Below are 20,055 nucleotides of genomic sequence, written 5' to 3'. Positions count from 1 at the left end.
CTGCATCCAGCTGGCTCTTCTCCTGCACTGCCCTGAGGAGTATTCAGCAGGCGGGGATTTTAAATCCCCGCCTGCTGAATGGGCTGCCTTTGATTGGCTGAGCACTGTAACCAATCAGAGGCAGCTCTCAGCTATTGAATGACAGCTGAGAGCTGCCTCTGATTAGTCACAGTGCTCAGCCATTAAAAGGCAGCACTCACCCATTCATGAATTCAGCTGTGGCAGAGGATCACGATCTTCACTATATGTTCTCAATGGGGTCGGCGTTGCTGCCGCCGGCCCCATTGAGCGCAAGGTGAAACATACACAGAACACCGGTTTGCCGCAGAACGCAGTTACATGCGTTCTGTGAACTGGTGCCCTATTATTTTTGCCGCAGGCGTTTTTCCGCATGTAAAATATGACTGCAGGTAGTGCAAATTTTTTGACGTGTGGAAAAACGCCCATGTGACTGAGCCCTTAAACGTAATGTGGTTGGATCAGAAAAATGATATTTGTTTATATAACAATTTTTTTGTAACCATCAAATAATGGGTATGTCAACCAAGCAAAACAGCTTGCAAGGGGTGACCAAAAACAGGAGAAAAAGATAAGAGTGAGGCACCATGTACTGTTCTTAATCCAAGTCTATAGTTAAAGGGATGCTGTCATCAGATTTATGTTGCCCGAACATGAGCCCGAGATATACGTGCCTATTGCTGTGCCATTACAGAATAAATACACTTCAAAATATATTTATTCTGTAACACCCTAGCATTTCAGAATAAAACACTCATGGGGCAATAGGCATCTCTGTCTCAGGTTCAAGCTGGTTCAGGCAGCATGAATCTGATGACAGAATCCCTCTAATGGGACACCCAATAGGTGAGAATCCAAGAGTTGGAATCTCCACCAATCAGGCATTTCTGACAACCTTTGCACTGTTTTTTGTTTTATCAATGTATTTCTGGAAATGAAGACTTTTTGTAATTGGTTTTCATTATAAATTTCTCATTGCTGGATTTCTATGTTTGTGTTTTTTGCAAGGTATTGCAGGCTGGAGGACTGAAATCTTAGTAATTTTTTTTAAAGTAAACTGACAGCCCCTCCCCTGGCCTGCTCCCTTGTTGTGAAGCTGCCTTCACAGCATTTCCAATGAGCTATTACAGAGGGCTGTATGAGAATGCTGGGGATGATAGAGGTCATCAGAAGGACAAAGAGCAGAGAAAGCTACTTACTACAGAGGGCTGTATGAGAGTACTGGGGCTGGTAGAAGAGAACAGAGAAAGCTACTATTACAGAGGGCTGTATGGCAGTGCTGGGGATGGTAGAGGAGAGGAGAGAAAGCTACTATTGCAGAGGGCTGTATGAGGGTGCTGGGGATGGTAGAAGAGAGCAGAGAAAGCTACTATTAAAGAGGGCTGTGATTCACTCTGGGTGAATTTTCTACTCTTATTAGCAGTGAGGGGAAATGACCCACAGCTACTCAGAGTGAGGATGGAGAGATATCTGTGCAATATTGAGTGTGCATGATTATACTACACAGCCTCTAAAAGAAGAGGGGAGCTGAGATTGTGTGCATTCATGAGACAGACCAGCTGCTTAGTTCTGGGAATGCCCCCAAGCAAGAAACTTGAATGCCTGAGAGCCTGCAAACCAAATATGAGGCTTTCCAAATGTATGAGTAGGAAAATGCAATGCAAATACAGATATGTGCAAAAAAAATTTTTCTGCAGGGACTTAGTAAGATATGTGTGTTTTGATTTTTTCATGCACAAGAGTTTCCATAGCCTTTATGTAATAGGTGAGTAAATTAACCTCAGAAGAAAAAATTGGTCTCCAGTAGTGTATAAGGGTGTAAAGGGTCTTCTAAACTCAGTATTAGGAATGTAGCCCATTACCATAGTTTCAAGGCCTAACATTTATCAGATTGCAAAACATTAATATTTGTATTATTAAACAGTATAGAACATAAAATATAAATCCACCTAAAGAAATCTGCAAGGCATTTTAAACAAAAGCATAACAGATCAAGCATACAATCTTCCTTAAAGTGACGCTCCAGTTTTGGGACAAAATTCTGTCCCAGGACCGGAGGAGGAGGGGGGTATTTTACCTGCAGTTGTTCTTCTCTTCCATCCCTCTGGTCCACTAATTCCAGGTTTGATTTTCAGCAGTCCAAGATGACCAACGCGATCTTCAGACTACCTAACCCCTAAGAGTGTGTTATAATTGTTACAGTACCAATGCACTCTACCTGCTCTGTGATTGGTCACAGCTGCTCATATGATCAACACTGGCCAATCAGTGAGCAGTAAACAGTGTGCATTAAGTAGTTAAAAAATTGCTGCAGCCATCTTACATGGCCAAAAATCGGACCGAGAAGCAGTGGATCAGAAGAGCTGTAAAGAAGAACTGCAGGTAATATAGCCCCTATAGGGTTGCTACAAATTTTACATTATTTTATATATATACTGTATATATATATATATATATATATATATATTTATTTTTTTTTTATTTTTTTTTTCCCCCGTACAACTTTATCAGCTCGGAGGATAAAACTTACAATTTTCCTGTCTGTCCCATTGATATAAGCGCTCCATATTTTATCCTGTGTTGTGTCAGACCAGTACATTCGATTGGTGATGGAGTCAAAATCTACAGCCACTATATTTCGTCCATCCCTTACGACTGAGAAGATGTTGTGAGCTTGTGTCGTGATGTTGTCAGCTACAATCTGGTTACGACTTGCCACCAACAGCAGCAGATTCCCAAACTCTGGAAGACAAATATACAAAATGAGACTGATTCATGCCACAAAGTCATAACTTGCAAAAGTGATGCATTAAAAAACAATAGAAGGCACTGACATATCTTATATCAGGTCTTACTCAAGAGTTTAACAGGAAACGTACCGGAGGCTTTACAAGTTCTTCCATTGGGTTCCAAAATATAGCCCACATCACAGTCACATCTGAAGGATCCCCTCTCATTATTACAGCTTTGACTGCAAACTCCAGGAATAAGGCACTCATTGATATCGTCACAAGTTTTAGAGTCATTCAATAGCTGGTACCCTACCGGACAGGTGCACTGGGCTCCAAAAGGTCCTTGTATACATCCATGAGTGCAACCACCATTACTGTCAGTACAGCTTTCCTGATCTGATTATGCAAGACAAGGGTATAAAGTATTAGATAGATACACGGAGCAAATAGAGATTTTTACACAAAAATATTGCAGTTATGCTCCCTTACATCCATCTTTATGCTTTTAAAGGGCACTTCTACACAAGACTACTGTCGGGCACTTAGGCAACGATTATCACGTCTCTGCTTTCACTCTGGAGTGATTATCATGCACTGAATGGAAGTGGAAGGCACCAGAGCTCCGTATGACTCCAAGAGAAGTACAGGGCTGCAGGGAACCTGAGTGCCGCAATGATTATCACTCCTATGCTTTCACACAGGAGCGATGATCGCTAATTGAATAGTGCCGGAGATCTCTACCGGCCACCCGCCTCCATTCGTAGCCCAACAGGGCTCATTTTCCCTGTTGGGTCCTGTACTTACACGGGGTGACAGTCACCTGTAATTACACTTTTGAGTGATTACTCGAGTGACTGCCAGGCTGTGTACAAGTACCCTAAGGCTGCCTGTCCACGGGCGATTGTTCATTGCGTTACCCGCAGTGATAATCCGGCCGCGGGTAACGCAGTGAACACTTTCCATAGTGTTGCTATGAAAAGCGCAGCCGCGGCGTCCACGAGTGGAGAATCCTAGATTTTGACATTCTCCTATTTATTGCAGTGGCCACTTTTACAAATGTGCAAAAAGAAAAAGGAAATTCAGTCATATAGGTTGTCACTGTTGAATCTACTTCTTGGGAACTGTTGAATAATACCAGGATGTCATTTAGCTAGTATGTTCCAGCAGCAATAAAAGGATTATTTTCAAAGAAGATAATTCAAAAGTGACAACCAATGTGGCAGAACTTTTTGTACTTATGTAAGGGGTTAAATGCTTTTATATATATATATATATATATATATAATGTGTTTGTGTACTTTATTTATTTTCCTGCCAGAGAGTGATCACATGACGTTGTTCACTTAAAAGGTGTGTCGGAGAATAGAAATCTGTTCATGTTCTATCTTCCATCCTAGCCTCGGGACGCAGAGACATTAACCCCTTAGTGACCGGGCTATTTTGCTTTTTTCCATTTTTGATTTTTCCTACTCCCTTTTAAAAAATCGTAGCTCCTTTACTTATCCATCGACGTCGCTGTATGAGGGCTTGTTTTTTGCGGGACGAGTTGTATTTTTCAATGGCACTATTTATTGTACCATATAATGTACTGAAAAACTTTTCAAAAATTCTTAGCGGAGAGAAATGGAAAAAAAAAACAACATTCCACCTTTCGGTGCGTCCTGTTTCTACGGCGCACAAACTGCAACAAAAACGACCTGATATTTTTATTCTATGGGTCAGTACGATTGCTACGATACCAAACTTAAATAGTTTTTTTTTTTGCTGTAGTACTTGTATTTTTTTTTTAAGATATTTAATTTTTTTCAATTATTTTCTGCGGTCATTTTGTGCGCGCAATAACTTTTTTATTTTTCTGTTGACGTAGTTGTGCAAGGGCTCAATTTTTGCGGGATGTCCTGTAGTTTCCGATAGTATCAATTTGGAATACATACAACTTTTTGATCGCATTTTATTGCATTTTTTCTGGAAGACAGGGTAACTAAAAAAGTGTATTTCTGGCATTCTTTCTTTTTTTTTTCGGACGACGTTCACCGTGCAGGAAAAATAATGCACTACTTTGATAGATCAGACTTTTGCAGACGCGGTGATACCAAATACATATTTTTATTTTATGATTTAGATTTTTTAGTAATTGATATGGCAAAAGGGGGGTGATTTAAACTTTCATAACTTTTTTTTTTTTTACAATTTAAAAAACTTTATTGATCTTTTTTTACTTTACTTTGAAGTCCCCCTGGGGGACTTTAACATGCGATGCTTTGATCGCTCCTGCAGTATGACGTAATGCTATAGCATTACGTCATACTGCTTTTTTACAGGCAGTCTATCAAGCCACCCTGTGTGGATGGCTTGATAGGCAGTCTGCTAAGGCAGCCCTGGGGCCATTCATTAGGCCCCCGGCTGCCATGACACCTGCACGGATCCCCCGATCTCACCGCGGGGGGCCGTGCGGGACCCCCAAACAGCGTTCGGGGGATTTAAATGCCGCTGTCAGAATTGACAGCGGCATTTAAAGGGTTAATAGCCGCGAACGGCCGAGCGCGGCTATTGCCCGCGGGTGTCAGCTGTAATAAACAGCTGATGCCCGCGCTGTATGGAGGGAGATAGCGGCGCTACCTCCCTCCATACACGTCCTGCAGCTGCAGGACGTAAAAACACTATAGGGTGGTCACTAAGGGGTTAAGAACTTGCTGCAAATTTCGTTTTCTGTCTTTTTCTCCATTTTATTTTTGGAACTGTTTTGCATTTATATTAGTTCATTTTTATTTTGTCTTCTTGTTATCCTTTTTTGTAAGCACTGCATTTTTTGTATCAAAAGCTGAAAACTGATAACTGCAGTGTTTGTAACTCTTAAGGCCCATTTAGACCCAACGATTCTACCTCAAAATTCGTTCAAAGCCGTCTTATGAGTGAGAACCGTTGGGTCTAAACGCACGGACATCGTGCAGTTTTCGTTTCGCTCATCGTTGTCTTTCAGCAAGCTGAAAGACAACAATAAGTCTTATCAGGACCGCGCGCTGAGTTCTCAGCGGGATACCACGGATACTATTATTTCAGCTGGTATCCCACTCGGATAACACAGCAGAAGTATGCAGAAGACAAGCAGTCCAGCTGTCTTCTGTATACCCCACTCGGAGCGCTGAGCTGTATACCAGCTGAGTGCTCTGTGAACACAGCGGGAATATACAGAAGACAGCGCTCCAGCTGCGTTCTGCATACCCCGCTGGAGAGCTCAGCTGTATACCAGCTGAGCGTTCAGTGAACATAGCATGAGTATGCAGAAGATAGTGCTCCAGCTGTCTTCTGTATACCCCACTTGGAGCGCTTAGTGGGATAACAGCTGAGTGCTTCAAGAACACAGCAGCTGTATATAGAAGTCAAGTGGCCCCGCTTTTCTTCTGCATACCCCAATCGGTGCGCTCAACTGTATACCAGCTGAGCGCTTCATGAACACAGCAGGAGTATACAGAAGACAGCACTACAGCTGTGTTCTGTATACCTTGCTTGGAGCGCTCAGTTGTATACCAGCTGAGTGCTCTGAGAAGACAAAAGCTTTATGCAGAAGATAGCGGTCCCGCTTGTCTTCTGCAAACAGCAAGAGCCTTCATTTACACACTTATGCAAAGTGAACACTCAAAACTGTCAATCAAACTGCCGTTTGAGCGAATTTTGAGCGACCACCTTGCCCTGTAAATGCACACAGATGTATTTTGAGCGATAATCATTGTGTCTAAATGGGCCTTAAAGGGGTTGTCCCACGGCAGCAAGTGGGTCTATACACTTCTGTATGGCCATATTAATGCACTTTGTAATGTACATTGTGCATTAATTATGAGCCATACAGAAGTTATAAAAAGTTTTTCACTTACCTGCTCCGCTGCTGGCGTCCTCGTCTCCATGGAGCCCGCCTAATTTTCGCCGTCTAAAATGGTCGAATGGCCAAATTAGACGCGCTTGCGCAGTCCGGGTCTTCTGCTTTCTTCAATGGGGCTCCGTGTAGCTCCGCCCCGTCACGTGCCGATTCCAGCCAATCAGGAGGCTGGAATCGGCAATGGACCGCACAGAAGAGCTGCGGTCCACGGAGGAAGAGGATCCCGGCGGCCATCTTCAGCCGCTAAGTATAGAAGTCACCGGAGCGCGGGGATTAAGGTAAGCGCTGAGCGGTTTTTTTTTTACGTCCCTGCATCGGGGTTGTCTCGCGCCGAACGGGGGGGGGGGGTTGAAAAAAAAAAACCCGTTTCGGCGCGGGACAACCCCTTTAACCCTATGCCTTCTGTGGTGTTAACACTTTGATTCCTTAAGAGCAGTATTTGTGTGTGTATGCAGGTACCCTGGCCTTACCAGGGGTGGCGCAGGAAGTATTCTGCGGTGTGTGGACTGTGTTGAAGTGCGATTTATGCTCAGTTAACAAACTGAGTGAAAGGTGAGTGCAAGATTGCGTGAGCTAGATACATAAACTCCTGCCAATTGCACCCATGCCACCTGTTTGGAGAATGTGTAATGAAATGCGGGGAAAAAACCCTTAATTCTTAAAGTCATAGTACGCAGCATTGATTTTTAAATTACAAGACAGTAAGAAGAGCATAAATCACAATGAAAGAATTTGTAAAAATTCACAGTACCTGGTTGAGGCTCATCTGAAAATTTGCGATTTCAAAGAAAGAAGAAAGCAAGAAAAAAAATTAAAAATCAAGAGTAGATCATGCACAATTGACTAATTAACACTTGATTAATTCATGTTGCTGATTATCAGAAGATAATAATTATATTCAGAAGAAATTGTGAAAAAGGATTCTTAGAAAATAACATCACTTTGTACAGCTAGCCACGACTAATAATTAAGGATGATTATTTATAGAGCATGTATTAGATGCAGAATACATTATCATTTGGCTTGTTAGATAAATTATAATCAACCAAGCGAAATATCTTCTCAGTGATTGAGGATTCTGGTGGAGGAACATTTAGCAAAAGGCAAAAAAAAAACATATATACACAAGATGGGAGACATCATTTGAACACTTACTGCAGAGAGGAGACTCGTCTGCCCCATTAGGACAGTCTGGTGTGTTATCACATACTTTGCTGACGTTCACACATATACTGAGGCCTGGGCACTGCCACTGCCAGCTGGGACAACGGAATGGTGGAGTTGGACAGTCTCTTTCATCACTCATGTCTCGACAGTCATTGTCGCCATCACAAACCCAAGAACGATAGACACAGTTTCCATTGTCACATTGAAACTGGGAGGGAGGGCATGTTTTAATCGGACAACTGTGGTGTTCATCAGAACCATCAACACAGTCCGGATGTCCATCACATTCCCAGTTTGAGGGGATACATGACCCATCTGACTGGCACTGGAATTCATGCTGGTGACACATCCCTGACGGCCGTGTTGCTGAAAGATAGAAATAAAATGTAATTAATTAACTACAATCAAATGCATTTGATTTTTTCATACTCAACATCTTCTGTCATTGAAGACAATGGAAGTTCCGGCATCAGGAAGATCCCATTCAGAGGTTGAAACGTATAGATTTTTATTAATCAAGTCCATTCTTTTGGATTTATACGGGTATGGAATATATTAGCTATTCCTGAGCAGCACCTTGCGGAATTTGTTTTTTCTCATATATTCTAGAGGCAGGCGCACATATGATGATATTGTAATGCCACATTTACAATGAAACCTCCCCAATATACAGCTTCTTTGAGAAGACCATTTCTAATCTAGACCAGATTTTTAAATATATTTTGACTTCGCTTTACACTGTATAGTCACATTTTTGGAGACTCTAGCCCATTCACAATTGGAGCTTTCCTGTATGGAAATTAGATCTGTGACCTTGGACTGGTTATCAGTGCTAGACTAGCCAAGGTCAGGATTTCAAAAACTGTTAGCCTTGTGCAGTTTTCACTGCAATGATGTGGGGAGTATACCCAGAATGGTATGAGCGAGGAGAAATATCCAGCGAAAGAGGATCCTGTGGACGCAAAGAAGTCAATGACGAAAGGATCGGAGGATGTCAAGATACTTTCTGACGAATATGTGGTGGTCAGTCAAGCAACCTGCAGCCGACTACAACACTGGGGCTCCAACTAATACATCCAAATGTGCAACTCATCGTTCCTTAGCATGGATGGGCTACAACAGCAGATGATAAGCGCCATTAATGTCTAAGAGAAACAGAAAGACTCCAGCGGGCAAAAGGGAACAAAAATTGAATCACTGAGCAGTGGAAAAACATCACCTGGTCAGATGACTTCAGATTTCTGTTGCGCCATGTTGATGGGAGGGTCATAATTTGGCTCAAGCAGCATGAACCCTTCCTGTCAGCTGTTCAGAACATGTCAGAAACTCCATCTAATTTGCAGCAACTACAAGAAGCATCTTGTCCACATAGGTTAATATTCCTACAGAATTATTTTAACACCTAGTGGAATCTATGCCACAACAAATTTCTGCTGTTCTGAAGGCCAAACAAGGTCCAATTCCCCTTAGTAGATGGGGTCTCTAATAAAGTGACATTTCAGTGTTATCTATCTACAAATAATATTGTCCCTCCCTTTTGAGAGGACCACCCAAGGCTACATGTAGCCTTTATACTTCTTGCGGCAAAAAAATCAAATCATGGCCCATTCCACAAATTGGTTTTGGGAAAGAGTTCAGGGATAATTTGTATATCTTCAAAAATGCTGCTCCCTGGAGTCTGGAAAGGGTGCTGCCAACATTGCTCTTAAAAGGCAATTTTCAATGCAATTTTTAGTTGTTGTCTGAAATAGGCTTCACTATGCTAGGTATATTTTTGTAAGGGCCGGCTTGGGGCTTCCCTGGGGCTCATGGTGTGTGCCAGCCTGACAGGTAACAACTTGGTCTGACTCTGGGAGTGGGAGTGCCAGACCAAGCTCTCTGAGCAAAGTCATGGTCCCCTTATCCTCATGTGTAGGCACAGGGGAAATTAAAGGTTCATGGGCCGGTTTAATAAATTATCATGTCCAGGCAGGATGTTCTGGATCCATAAACCTGAAATCCTACGCAACTGAACACCAAACTGGTAAACAATAAAGAAAATTGCCACAAGGAAGGCACTATCCCTAAAGACCCATACCCAGGGAAGGGACCTGCCTATGCATAGATAACCCGCCTTGACAAGGGCGAACCTGACCATGTACCAGGCTACTAGCAAGAAGCGATCCTAGAACCGCCACAACATAAATAAAGACTTTTGACCTAGGTTCTAGTCACCAGGATGGCTCAGTCTCTCAAGTACAACAACTGAGACAGTTCTGAAAATTCCATGTTATCAGTGTTATAGCAGAATGTGAGTATCCGGTTACCGGTGTTAACTGTGAAGGAAGCAAGCATTTATCGGAAAGGCAGGAGGAGAAGAATCGTTGACACTGAGCACACTATCCAGTTTTCCTTCTTTTCTGTCCACTGGGGGAGAGTCCGCCCATATGGCAAGTACTGGAATGCCTGCAGTCTAAATCCAAGAGAGACTCCTCTTTTCTGATTGCACCACACACGCTACCACTTCCTGCTCAGAGTTCTGTTTCCCAGCACCCCCCTCTTTTTAAAGCAACAGCACTATCACAACAATCATCAACTATGAACATACCCCCCTTACATTTTTCTCTGATGGATACATCTGAAGGATCAAGGAAGTGTCAAACTTGTAGGAATATGTGACTGATAACTTTGCACGTCACTGAAACTCTTTATTGCAAAGCCATCCTTCAATATGCTTGTATAATAAAGTACTTATGACAAATATAAATATGGAGCACATCTAATTATATTTGCAGTTAGAAAACTGTTGCTACTGTGACATAATGGAAATAACTTTATCTCTGAGGTGTGTTTACTTACGACAGTTTATTTCATCCGAACGGTCGTTGCAGTCAAACACTCCATCGCACTGGTAGATGCTGCTGATGCACTGCTTACCAGTTGAACATGCAAACTGTGAGGCTGTGCAGTTGTAAACTAGGCGAGAGCAAATATTGACTGTAAGTAAATAAACTTTTATGCACAACACAACGTATTGATTATTGCTGGTACTTACTGCAGTCTTTTTCATCGGAGCCATCAACACAATCTCTGTCACCGTCGCACACATAAGACGGGTCAATACAGCGATGATCTGGACATTGGAATTGGCCCGGCTCACAGGTATTTGTGAAATCTTCAAGCATGAGTAAGTTAAAAATCAAGATGTATTAAACATCATAGGAGTCTCATATCAAGGTAACATTATTTTGTTGCAATCTGTAGCAATATCAAGTAACTGAGAATTCTATTCAGCTGTAACTACATCAGATTCTGGAAGAGCAAACAGCAATCTTATATCCACCATGACTTATCCCCAGGATAGATTGTTAATGGTATATTCCTGGGGAACCCATTTAAGGGTTTACATTATCCAATAAATGTTGATTTAAAGGAAAAATGTTTAAGGACCATGTACACTTTTTTTTACTCTTTTCGTTAAAGCAATGTGTTTTTGGAAATGAAGACTTTTTGTAATTGATTTTCATTAAAACTTTTTGATTGTTTAATATATCTATACTTATTATTTTTTAAAGCACTGCAGACTGGAGGATTAAAATCTTAATAAATTCTGTCAGTCAGAATAAACTGACAGCATCTCCTCTTGCCTGCTTCCCTATTGTAAACATGTATTCACTGCCTTTCCACTGAGCTATCACAGAGGGCTGTATGACAGTGCCGATGGATGGTGGAGGAGATCAAGAGGACAGAGAGTAGAGAAAGCTACTATTACAGAGAGCTGTAATTCACCCTAGGTGAATCTTCTGAGCAGTGAGGGAGAACCAGCAGCTACACAGAAACAGGGTAAGATAGCTGTGTAGTATTGAGTGGGCGTGATTATGCTACACAGCCTCTGAAAGTAAAGGGATGGGGAGCTGAGCTTGTGTATATTTATGAGAGAGACCAGCTGATCAGTGCTGGGAACACTCCCAGCCAGAAACCTAAATGTAGGAGAGCCTGCAAACCAAGCATGAGGCTTTCTAAATGCATGAGAAGGAAAACTCAATTCCAGAAACAGATGTGTGCATCATTTTTTTCTGTACTAATTTTGTAAGATATGTGTGTATTGATTTTCCATTCACAAAGTTTTCCATACCCTTTAGGGTAATTCCCATAATAGATATTCATGACAGGGTATGCCATAAATGTCTTATTTTTCAGAAATGGGTTCCCGGACATCCAGGTGGCGAATGAGAGGACAAATGGCCCTACTACTCTCCACATTCATTTCTATGGAAGTTATATGACGGATGAGTTTGCTTAGAGGTAGGATCTGCAGCTATCAGACAATACTTTTAATACAACATTGCAACTTCCGCAAACAATTGCAAATAAAACAACTAAGAAAAAAGTATGTAATACTTACTGCAGTTTAATTCATCTGATCCATCTCCACAGTCATTATCTGTGTCACAGAGCCATATCCTAGGAATGCAGTGGTTGTTATTACAGGTGTATGAGGTGGCTGGACATGACCGAGGACCTTGAGTTGGACAATTTTGTTCATCGCTCCCATCAAGACAGTCATTGTGCTTGTCACAGCGCCAGTTCTGAGGGATGCATTGCCCATTGTGGCATGTAAATGCTATGGCGGAACACGTATTGTCTGTAAGACAATGAACAAAAACAAAAGTATGTGCTCAAATGATTCCCTTTACAAGTATAGGACTGATTAAAGAATAAAGCAAATTCCATAAGTAACGCATTCAACCAATAAGCAGGATTCACCAATCATATAATTAGTACTTACTCGAGGATCCACAACCTTGTTCGTCACTGTTGTCATGACAATCATCAACACCATCACAGCGGTAATAACCTGGCACACATTTGCCATTGGTACAGGCAAAAGAATAAAGACCGCACTGCATTGTTGGGGGTTCGTTAGATGGATCTTCCACACAAGTGGTTTGACCAGGACGGAGCCTCATCCCATAGGGGCAGCCACAAACCCTTTGGTAATTGGGAGCTGGGAAACAGAAGTGACTGCAATCTCCATTTGGATTTGTTGGCCGATTGCACTGATTTGACCCTGGAATGTCAATATTACAATATCCATGTCAGTATGGAAATAACGTATAATATCAAAGTCAAGCTAAAGTGCTAGAAACTCACTTGAGGATAAAATTACCAAGTATACTACAGTTCTATATTACACTAAAATATGGTAATTCTAAAGAAAATTGCACCAAATTCTGTACATGTAATTAACATAAGTGATGTACCTATCTGAATGCCGGCATCAAATGATTTTACATGTGCAACATTATTAATTCCTCTTCGAATGATTGTCATCTCGCCTCCATCATATTTCCTGACTCGGACAATGGCCTGCAGCCTCCAGTCGGTTATGTAGGCATAGCCTGGATAAGAGATAATAATTACATACGATTACTGACACAACTACTGAAGGTGTATGGCATTGGCCACCCTATCACTGCAGTGCCAGCGAAGAGCGGAAGCTCTCTGTAAGTTCACATGGGGAGGAAGATGGAACCAACTCTATAGAAGGACTCTTTTCCCCGCTGATTTTAATGGATATTCCAAGCAAAATATTTTTCAAAAAGTGGGTTTTACAGTGCCCATAGCAGTACAGAATAGCATCTCTGGCTTTCTAGCAACTGTTATTGCATCAGGTGGTTTGCATCCAGGATTATACTCTAGCAGTCTCTATGCTGGTCTCTGAGTCAGTGCTTCATTAGCTGTCAGGTACTCGGACTGGGAACATTCTGCACTCCAAGCTCATCTTATTGAGCCATCAGCCCTGTGGACAGTTCCCTTGCATAAATCTTACCTGATCCCAGTAATCTATTCTCTGCCTCCTGGCCTGCCTCTGTTTCCTGATTAGGCTCATTATAAAAGTCTGGCCCTGCCACTGCACCAGCGCATAATTATTGTGCCATATTGCCTTTATCAAGCTGCATCTCCTAACCTGCTCCTCTCCTATGAAATGTGACTACCTGCTGACTCCTCCTGACTCTCCTCCCGACTATGTTTTCTGCCTCCATCCATTTGTACTGCAACCGAGACTTCCCAGTAATGACTCCTGGCTTTCAATCTGACTACACTTTCTACCTCATCCATTTGTACCACAAACATGACTACCTGCTGATGACCTCTGGCTTCCTCCTGACTACTCTCTAGTTCTGCATGGCTACTACACCCATGGCTCCTACCCAGTGCCGGTAAAAAGCTACATCAGCTTACCTTCATGACCCTCGTAATGTTCCACCCATTATACTCACTGGTGACATATTGAAACACCAGCAAGCACTAAAAGGATGCTGACGGAGCCATGCATAATTTGCACTTTGGATGGCAGAACTGCACATTCTCTGCAACGCTGCCTGTTTCTAGGCTTTCCCACCCAGCCATCAAACATTTCAACTTGGAACTGAATACAGCATGAACAGGACCAGAAGCCATGAGCATCAGTGCTACGTACAAGATGTAACGGGAAGGGTGAAAATTACATTGGGTCACAAGATGCGTGTTCCAGACAGGAATAGGCACTAAAAAGGTAATGCATCTCAATGGGAGATCTTTAGCTTGCTGCATCGCTAGTATGTACTTGGAGAGTTAAAATGGTCTCAGCATACCCCTTTAATAACTTTTTGATTTCTTACCTCCATAGATAGTCAGGCCAAAGGGATGAGTCATCTGTGTTATTCTGTTAAGAGTTTGTCTGTCAGAGCCATCAAAATTGCTGTGCTCCACCTTATCAAAGAATGCATCTACCCAATATAATCGGAGTGAGCTATTCAGAAAAATGGATAATATAATTTGATTAGAAGAAAGAACAGTACTTTGAATGCATGCTAAAGAAAACAAGAGGTTGAATTTCTCTGGTACTAATACCAAATTTTATAAGTTGCATAAGACTGCTGTAGTAGAGTACTTAGAACAATTTCTGTATTCTCTCTAGTTACACCATACAGGGCTCAGAAATGCCATGAGCAGTACAAACGTAAGAAGTTCTATTTGACAATCTGTAGATGTCGAAGAATTTCTTAATACTTGTCACAGCGCCTCTAAGTTGCAGGCGTATGCGCATTATGTTGTGAAGTCATGGCATTAGCGCCATACCACAAGATGCACTTGCCATCTGTTACAATGCTAATAGGCTGGCTGAGCGGTCTGTCGCCTATCAGTTTCCTTAGGGTATTTATTCCAGCTCCTCTTGAGAAAAGAAGCTGGTAATACATTTCCATTCAGGTTCTTGCTCAGTGCTTTGGGTGTATTTGCCCTGGTGCTTCTGAGTATGCCTTTTGTGCCTTATTTTATGGATTTGGACTTCAGACTACATCAAATTTTGTTTCTCTCTCTGGAACTATTATTGTTGCTCTTGTACTCTGATCTTAGTTTGCTCATTTCACTATTCTGTCCTGCCCTGTCCCTTTCCTCCATATACCTCCTAGGTATGAGAAGGGAATTAATTTAAGTTCCAGCGGTGGGGTCACCCTTTCGGGGTGGGTGCTCCACTTCAATGATAGGCCCAGTCAGGGGCAGATTTAGGAAAGACTCCAAACCTTCCTTTATAACTATCATCATAAGTTGTTTTATTTTGCTCTTCTAGCAATGCAGAGTTCTCATGAGTTTTATATGTCATTCAGTCTGTCCTCTATCACAGTATATGTTGGTAGTTTCCTACCAGGAGTAGATGGACATGATAATCCTTATATTTTTTTACTTAGAAAGATTAATAACAGCCAGAATGGCCACAATTATTGTGCCTTCATTAACTGTCAACTTTCTTTTCTAAAGTTTTTAATGGCAAATTTGGCTAGGCATCACTGATTCTGGAAGATTCAGATTTTCCATTCAAGAATCCTTGGTAGTTTAGAGGTGTACTCTGAAAATGGACTTTTATCATCTATCCTATGGAGTGTGATTCATGGGGGTCTCACTATTAAGACACCCACTGATCACGCCAAAGTGGGTTCTGTGTTCCCCCTCTCCTTCTGACTACAGGCTAACTGCACTCCCCACAGTGAGGAGATTGAATAGAGTGACGGTTAAGCATGTGCAGTAAAATTACATTCATCTCAATGGGCCTGCCAGAGATACCTGGGCACTTGTATTCGGCTATTTCAGTAAGCCCCATTTAGCATAAGATGCCCATCTTATGTTAAATTAATAATCAGAGCAATTTTATTGTACCAAAGTATGCAGTGTCAACACAAAGGGGTGTCCCATACAGGAGTAGCCCAGTTAACACATGGCATATGATGACATAATGTACCCATGTAACAGTAAGTAGGTTGCTGACTATACCCCAAGGCAATACAACCTTAAAGTTATGGTATTGGCTTATGGTCTAAGCCCAAGGGACACACTTCACTTGATAAAGACTGTGACATTACATCAAGGATAAGCCCAATTGTAGTGTTTTTAATCCATTAGCCTTTAAAGCTCTCAGCAATATCACATATCTTGGGGTGATACATGTATTACTTCTATGAAAAATAAAGGTTACAGTAATTTTCCATATTCAATCTTCCGTTATTTCTAATAGAAATAGCAAAGGAGACCTAACAGTTGCATGATGTGATTTTGCGGAAAGAAATCATTTACCTCCAGTCCATTGCTAAACCATTTGGCCACCCAAGAGTTGTATTCACAATTGGTGATACATGTGATCCATCACACCAAGACCTCATGATTTTAGCTGGGCGGTACCAGTCAGTCCAATAAAGGAACCTAAAAAATAGACAAAAAATGGTTCTCATTAGGAAATGTTAAATAATGAAGTCCTACAAGTAGCTCAATCTGGAAAATAGACATATAGAACCAGGGCTTCACTTATTTTTTTGCAGTATATCACCCTCTCACAATATGGATTCCCCACTCTTTGACAGTATGCTGTGTTCCCACCTCCCATGCACTCTATCTCTCCCCATATCAAGTGCCATGACAGCACTGACGTACCCCTCATACACTGCAGGTCTTCCATCCTCGTGGCTCCACACAGTTCTCTGCAATCACAGACAGGTTCTGCCCACGTGTTGCACAGCACAGGAACTATATGGAGCCACAAGAAATCAAAAGCTGCTGTGCATCAAGAGAGAAAGCCAACCAGGGTTGGGAAAAAGCGATCTTTAGGTGGATGGTGGAGGCGCTACGATGGAGCCCCCACCACTTTGGGAGGGTGTTACGCCCTGTGCAGCCATACAACCCTAAGGCTGGCTCTGCCCTGTGTTTTTCCATTGACAGTGGGTGCCTGACCAGCTAATTGGCCAAGGTCCTGAGTGGCGAACCCCATCCGATCAACTATTGATGACCTATCCTGAGGATAGGTCATCAATAAAAAGTAGCCCAGAAAACCCCTTTAACTGTACTAAACTATTGTGATATTAGCACAATATATCAATCTTATTTTCTGGATCTGTGTGTAAGTGAAGAAATGTTAGAAAAATAGAAGAGATCACGTATCAGCAGGAAGACACCGTCTGCTATCTCAAGTAAAATGTGGAACATTATCTCCAGGCTGGAGACAGAAGCACTTGAAAGTGAATAACAGAGCTGGACAAGGCTGACTCCTCTGGCTTCATGTCAACATACAAAGAAGTGGGGAAAAGGCAGAAGTTCTAACGATAACTTGTCAGCATATTCCTTTCATGCAGAGCAGCGTATCACCTTACAGTCTTCTCGGAGCGTAGTCATTTGCCAGCGGCAGAGAAGAAATAAATAGTTGGAAGCGAAAGATGCGGGATCATGAGAAATACAATGCAACATCCTCTATTAATTCTGTTCTTGATCGGGTTAAAAAAACACAAGGAAGCAAAAGGAGAATAGGAAGTAAATAAAGGATAGACTTACCCCATCACAGGGTGGACTACGATGGAGCGAGGCTGATTTAAATTCTGAATAATCGCTCTTCTTGACTTATCTACAAGCCTCATGACACTGATGCTTCTATACCTTGGGTCGGTCCAGTAGAGGTTCTGTGATATCCAATCATAAGCCAGGTCTTCCACACCTTCCACCCTATTAGCTGTGAGAATTTCTTTACCTGATAGAAATAAATAGCATTGTATGTAATTGCACCCATGCTCTTCTGATCTCTTACATTCCACACCTAGAAAGTACTTCAGGCAATCTCTGAACATTATACCATGTGTCTGTGGATGCAAAAATTGGTTTCTTTTTATCCTTACTTTTTAAATCTTTCAATTGAAAATATTAGCATCTTCATCCATTTTTATGGATTTATAATTAGATCTTCAGCGACTTTGAAGAGTCCCTTGTATTTAATTATGGCTTATCTATTTGAATTTTTGCATATACTACTTTCGTCTAATCTGTCTGTACAGTCCCCATTTAGAATATGCTCCATGATTGACAATGCCATCCAGGGTACATCTTGTGCCATTATGCAGTCCTTGAACGAGGGTGCATACTGCTGTACGGGGTGTGAGCGTGTTGTGCATTTGCAAGCCCAGATCCTGGATATAAATGAGCAGCTTACAACACTGCCGTATAGGCAATCGGTGGATGGATCCAGAAGCTATAGGCCTGCACCCCAGGATCAGAATCTATCCCTGGGCTGTTCAGGTACAGCTTCCTGGATTGGGACTACCACACCGGATTTTCTTTGCTTCTTAGCCACAGATAGCCTCTGTTTATGGACTGACATGCCACGATTGGCTGTATCGATTAAGCCGGCCCTCTTGGAGGCGTGTCTATGGATATATAAGCAGCTCCAAATGGGGCATTTTTCATTCCCTAGCCTACCATCAAGGCGATGGGTCATACCTTTTTCTTTGCTCTCTCTTGAGCCTTATATCTGGGGGGGTTGCTGGGGTTGCTTGCCTGAAATCTAACTACTAGGAAACTAGCTTTATGGCTTGTCTATCTTGAGAGCATGCACAGCGTCTAAAAGTGCTTCTACAACTAGGTCAGGAGAGTTTGACTCATACTAATGTCATACCTCCATACTAATGACCTCTATGCGAGCAATTTGGACATCTAAAAGTGCTTCTACAATTAGGTCAGGAGAGTTTGACTTATATTAATGTCATACCTCCACACCAATGACCTCTAATGCGAGCACTTTGGGTTGGAATCTAGAACTTTAGCTATTATTGTCTGCTTAAGTGCAATTAATTGGGTCAGGAGATCAGGACATAATTTTATGCCTTATCCCCATATTGATGACCTAAATTCTAACTCGATACGCTAACTACTTTGAGTATCCTACTTGTGCATGACAAGCACTATACCATCTCTCTAGCGCTCAGGTATTTGAGAGCTGTGCCCCCCCCCCCCATATTTTCGGGGACGCTCTACTCTACCTCTGTGCGTGTATTGGCGGGCATACTTTGAAATAAACACCTCTCGTTATGTACCTACATATATCATCTAGCTATTAACCGCTAGCACACAAGATAAGCTTCCTTGCTTAGAGGTACCTTTTGGCAGGCCCCCAACCCTAAGAGTTACCTTAATGCCCTAATTGAGAGTATAGAACTCTCCTATAATAAGGATATTTATCCTGATCACTACACAAGTTTTGCTGTATTCATCTTAGATACAGCTTTTTATATATTAGTTTGATGTTCTCTCTGGGATTTCTCATTCCCTCTACCTTTGAACCTATGACTCAAGTACTGTATCTCCTGATGATCCAACAAATTAATGGTGAAACGCGTAGAGTATAAGTACTGACCAACCCTAGTACTGATTTGAGTATTTATACTGGCTTACTCAAGTACTGATCATCATAAGTGAATACCTAGATGGTGATCCTGTCTTGTCAACACCCATAGCAATTCAGGACGCTCAATTGCTGGAGCCTGAGTCCTGATCACTGATAGTGATAGTGTTCCATCACAAGTGAGAGTCCAAATGGTAACCCTGCCTTGTTTACACATAGAATAAACCAGCTCTTTTGGCTCCTATATTGAATTATCCTTTGCTTTTTTGAATCCATCTTGGGTAGAGTGTTTTTGTTTGTTATCATAAAACATCTTTTTATCGCTTATCAAGTATCAAATAACTCCAGGTCCTTATCCTCCTATAACGATTCTGTGTCTGGAGGTACCTGGTTGCTGTTTGTTGTCTGTAGTGCCCAGTTTATGTTTTTTAATACATTTAATAAAATACGTTTTTAGTGGTAGTCACGTCTGTGAATTGGGCTTACAACACTGAGATCCATTGAAAACACGGAAAGGATAGTTGGAAGTGGAGGAGATCCAGGGAGGCTAGTCCTGAACTGGCACCCCCCCCCCCCTCCCCTCAAAGAAA

General features: G+C 41.9%; 1 protein-coding gene across 1 annotated transcript in view; it reads right to left on the bottom strand.

Moving 5' to 3' along the window:
• The window catches only part of LRP2 (LDL receptor related protein 2), a 211,957-nt gene that overhangs the window by 128,631 nt on the left and 63,271 nt on the right, over positions 1-20,055 (bottom strand). Inside the window, exons 17-28 of the mRNA XM_066577806.1 lie at positions 17,629-17,821; positions 16,384-16,509; positions 14,436-14,566; positions 13,035-13,172; positions 12,560-12,841; positions 12,176-12,415; positions 10,826-10,945; positions 10,630-10,746; positions 7,780-8,157; positions 7,376-7,390; positions 2,898-3,146; positions 2,549-2,760 (exon numbers count right to left, since the gene is read on the bottom strand). Of these exons, the coding sequence (XP_066433903.1) occupies positions 2,549-2,760; positions 2,898-3,146; positions 7,376-7,390; positions 7,780-8,157; positions 10,630-10,746; positions 10,826-10,945; positions 12,176-12,415; positions 12,560-12,841; positions 13,035-13,172; positions 14,436-14,566; positions 16,384-16,509; positions 17,629-17,821 (2,201 nt within the window). The remainder of the gene's footprint in view (positions 1-2,548; positions 2,761-2,897; positions 3,147-7,375; positions 7,391-7,779; positions 8,158-10,629; positions 10,747-10,825; positions 10,946-12,175; positions 12,416-12,559; positions 12,842-13,034; positions 13,173-14,435; positions 14,567-16,383; positions 16,510-17,628; positions 17,822-20,055) is intronic.

Source organism: Eleutherodactylus coqui, chromosome 8, assembly GCF_035609145.1.
Source record: "Eleutherodactylus coqui strain aEleCoq1 chromosome 8, aEleCoq1.hap1, whole genome shotgun sequence".
NCBI classification, from domain to species: domain Eukaryota; kingdom Metazoa; phylum Chordata; class Amphibia; order Anura; family Eleutherodactylidae; genus Eleutherodactylus; species Eleutherodactylus coqui.
The sequence above is the reverse complement of the archived record's forward strand: the minus strand, read 5'-3'. Positions and strand labels throughout refer to the sequence as shown.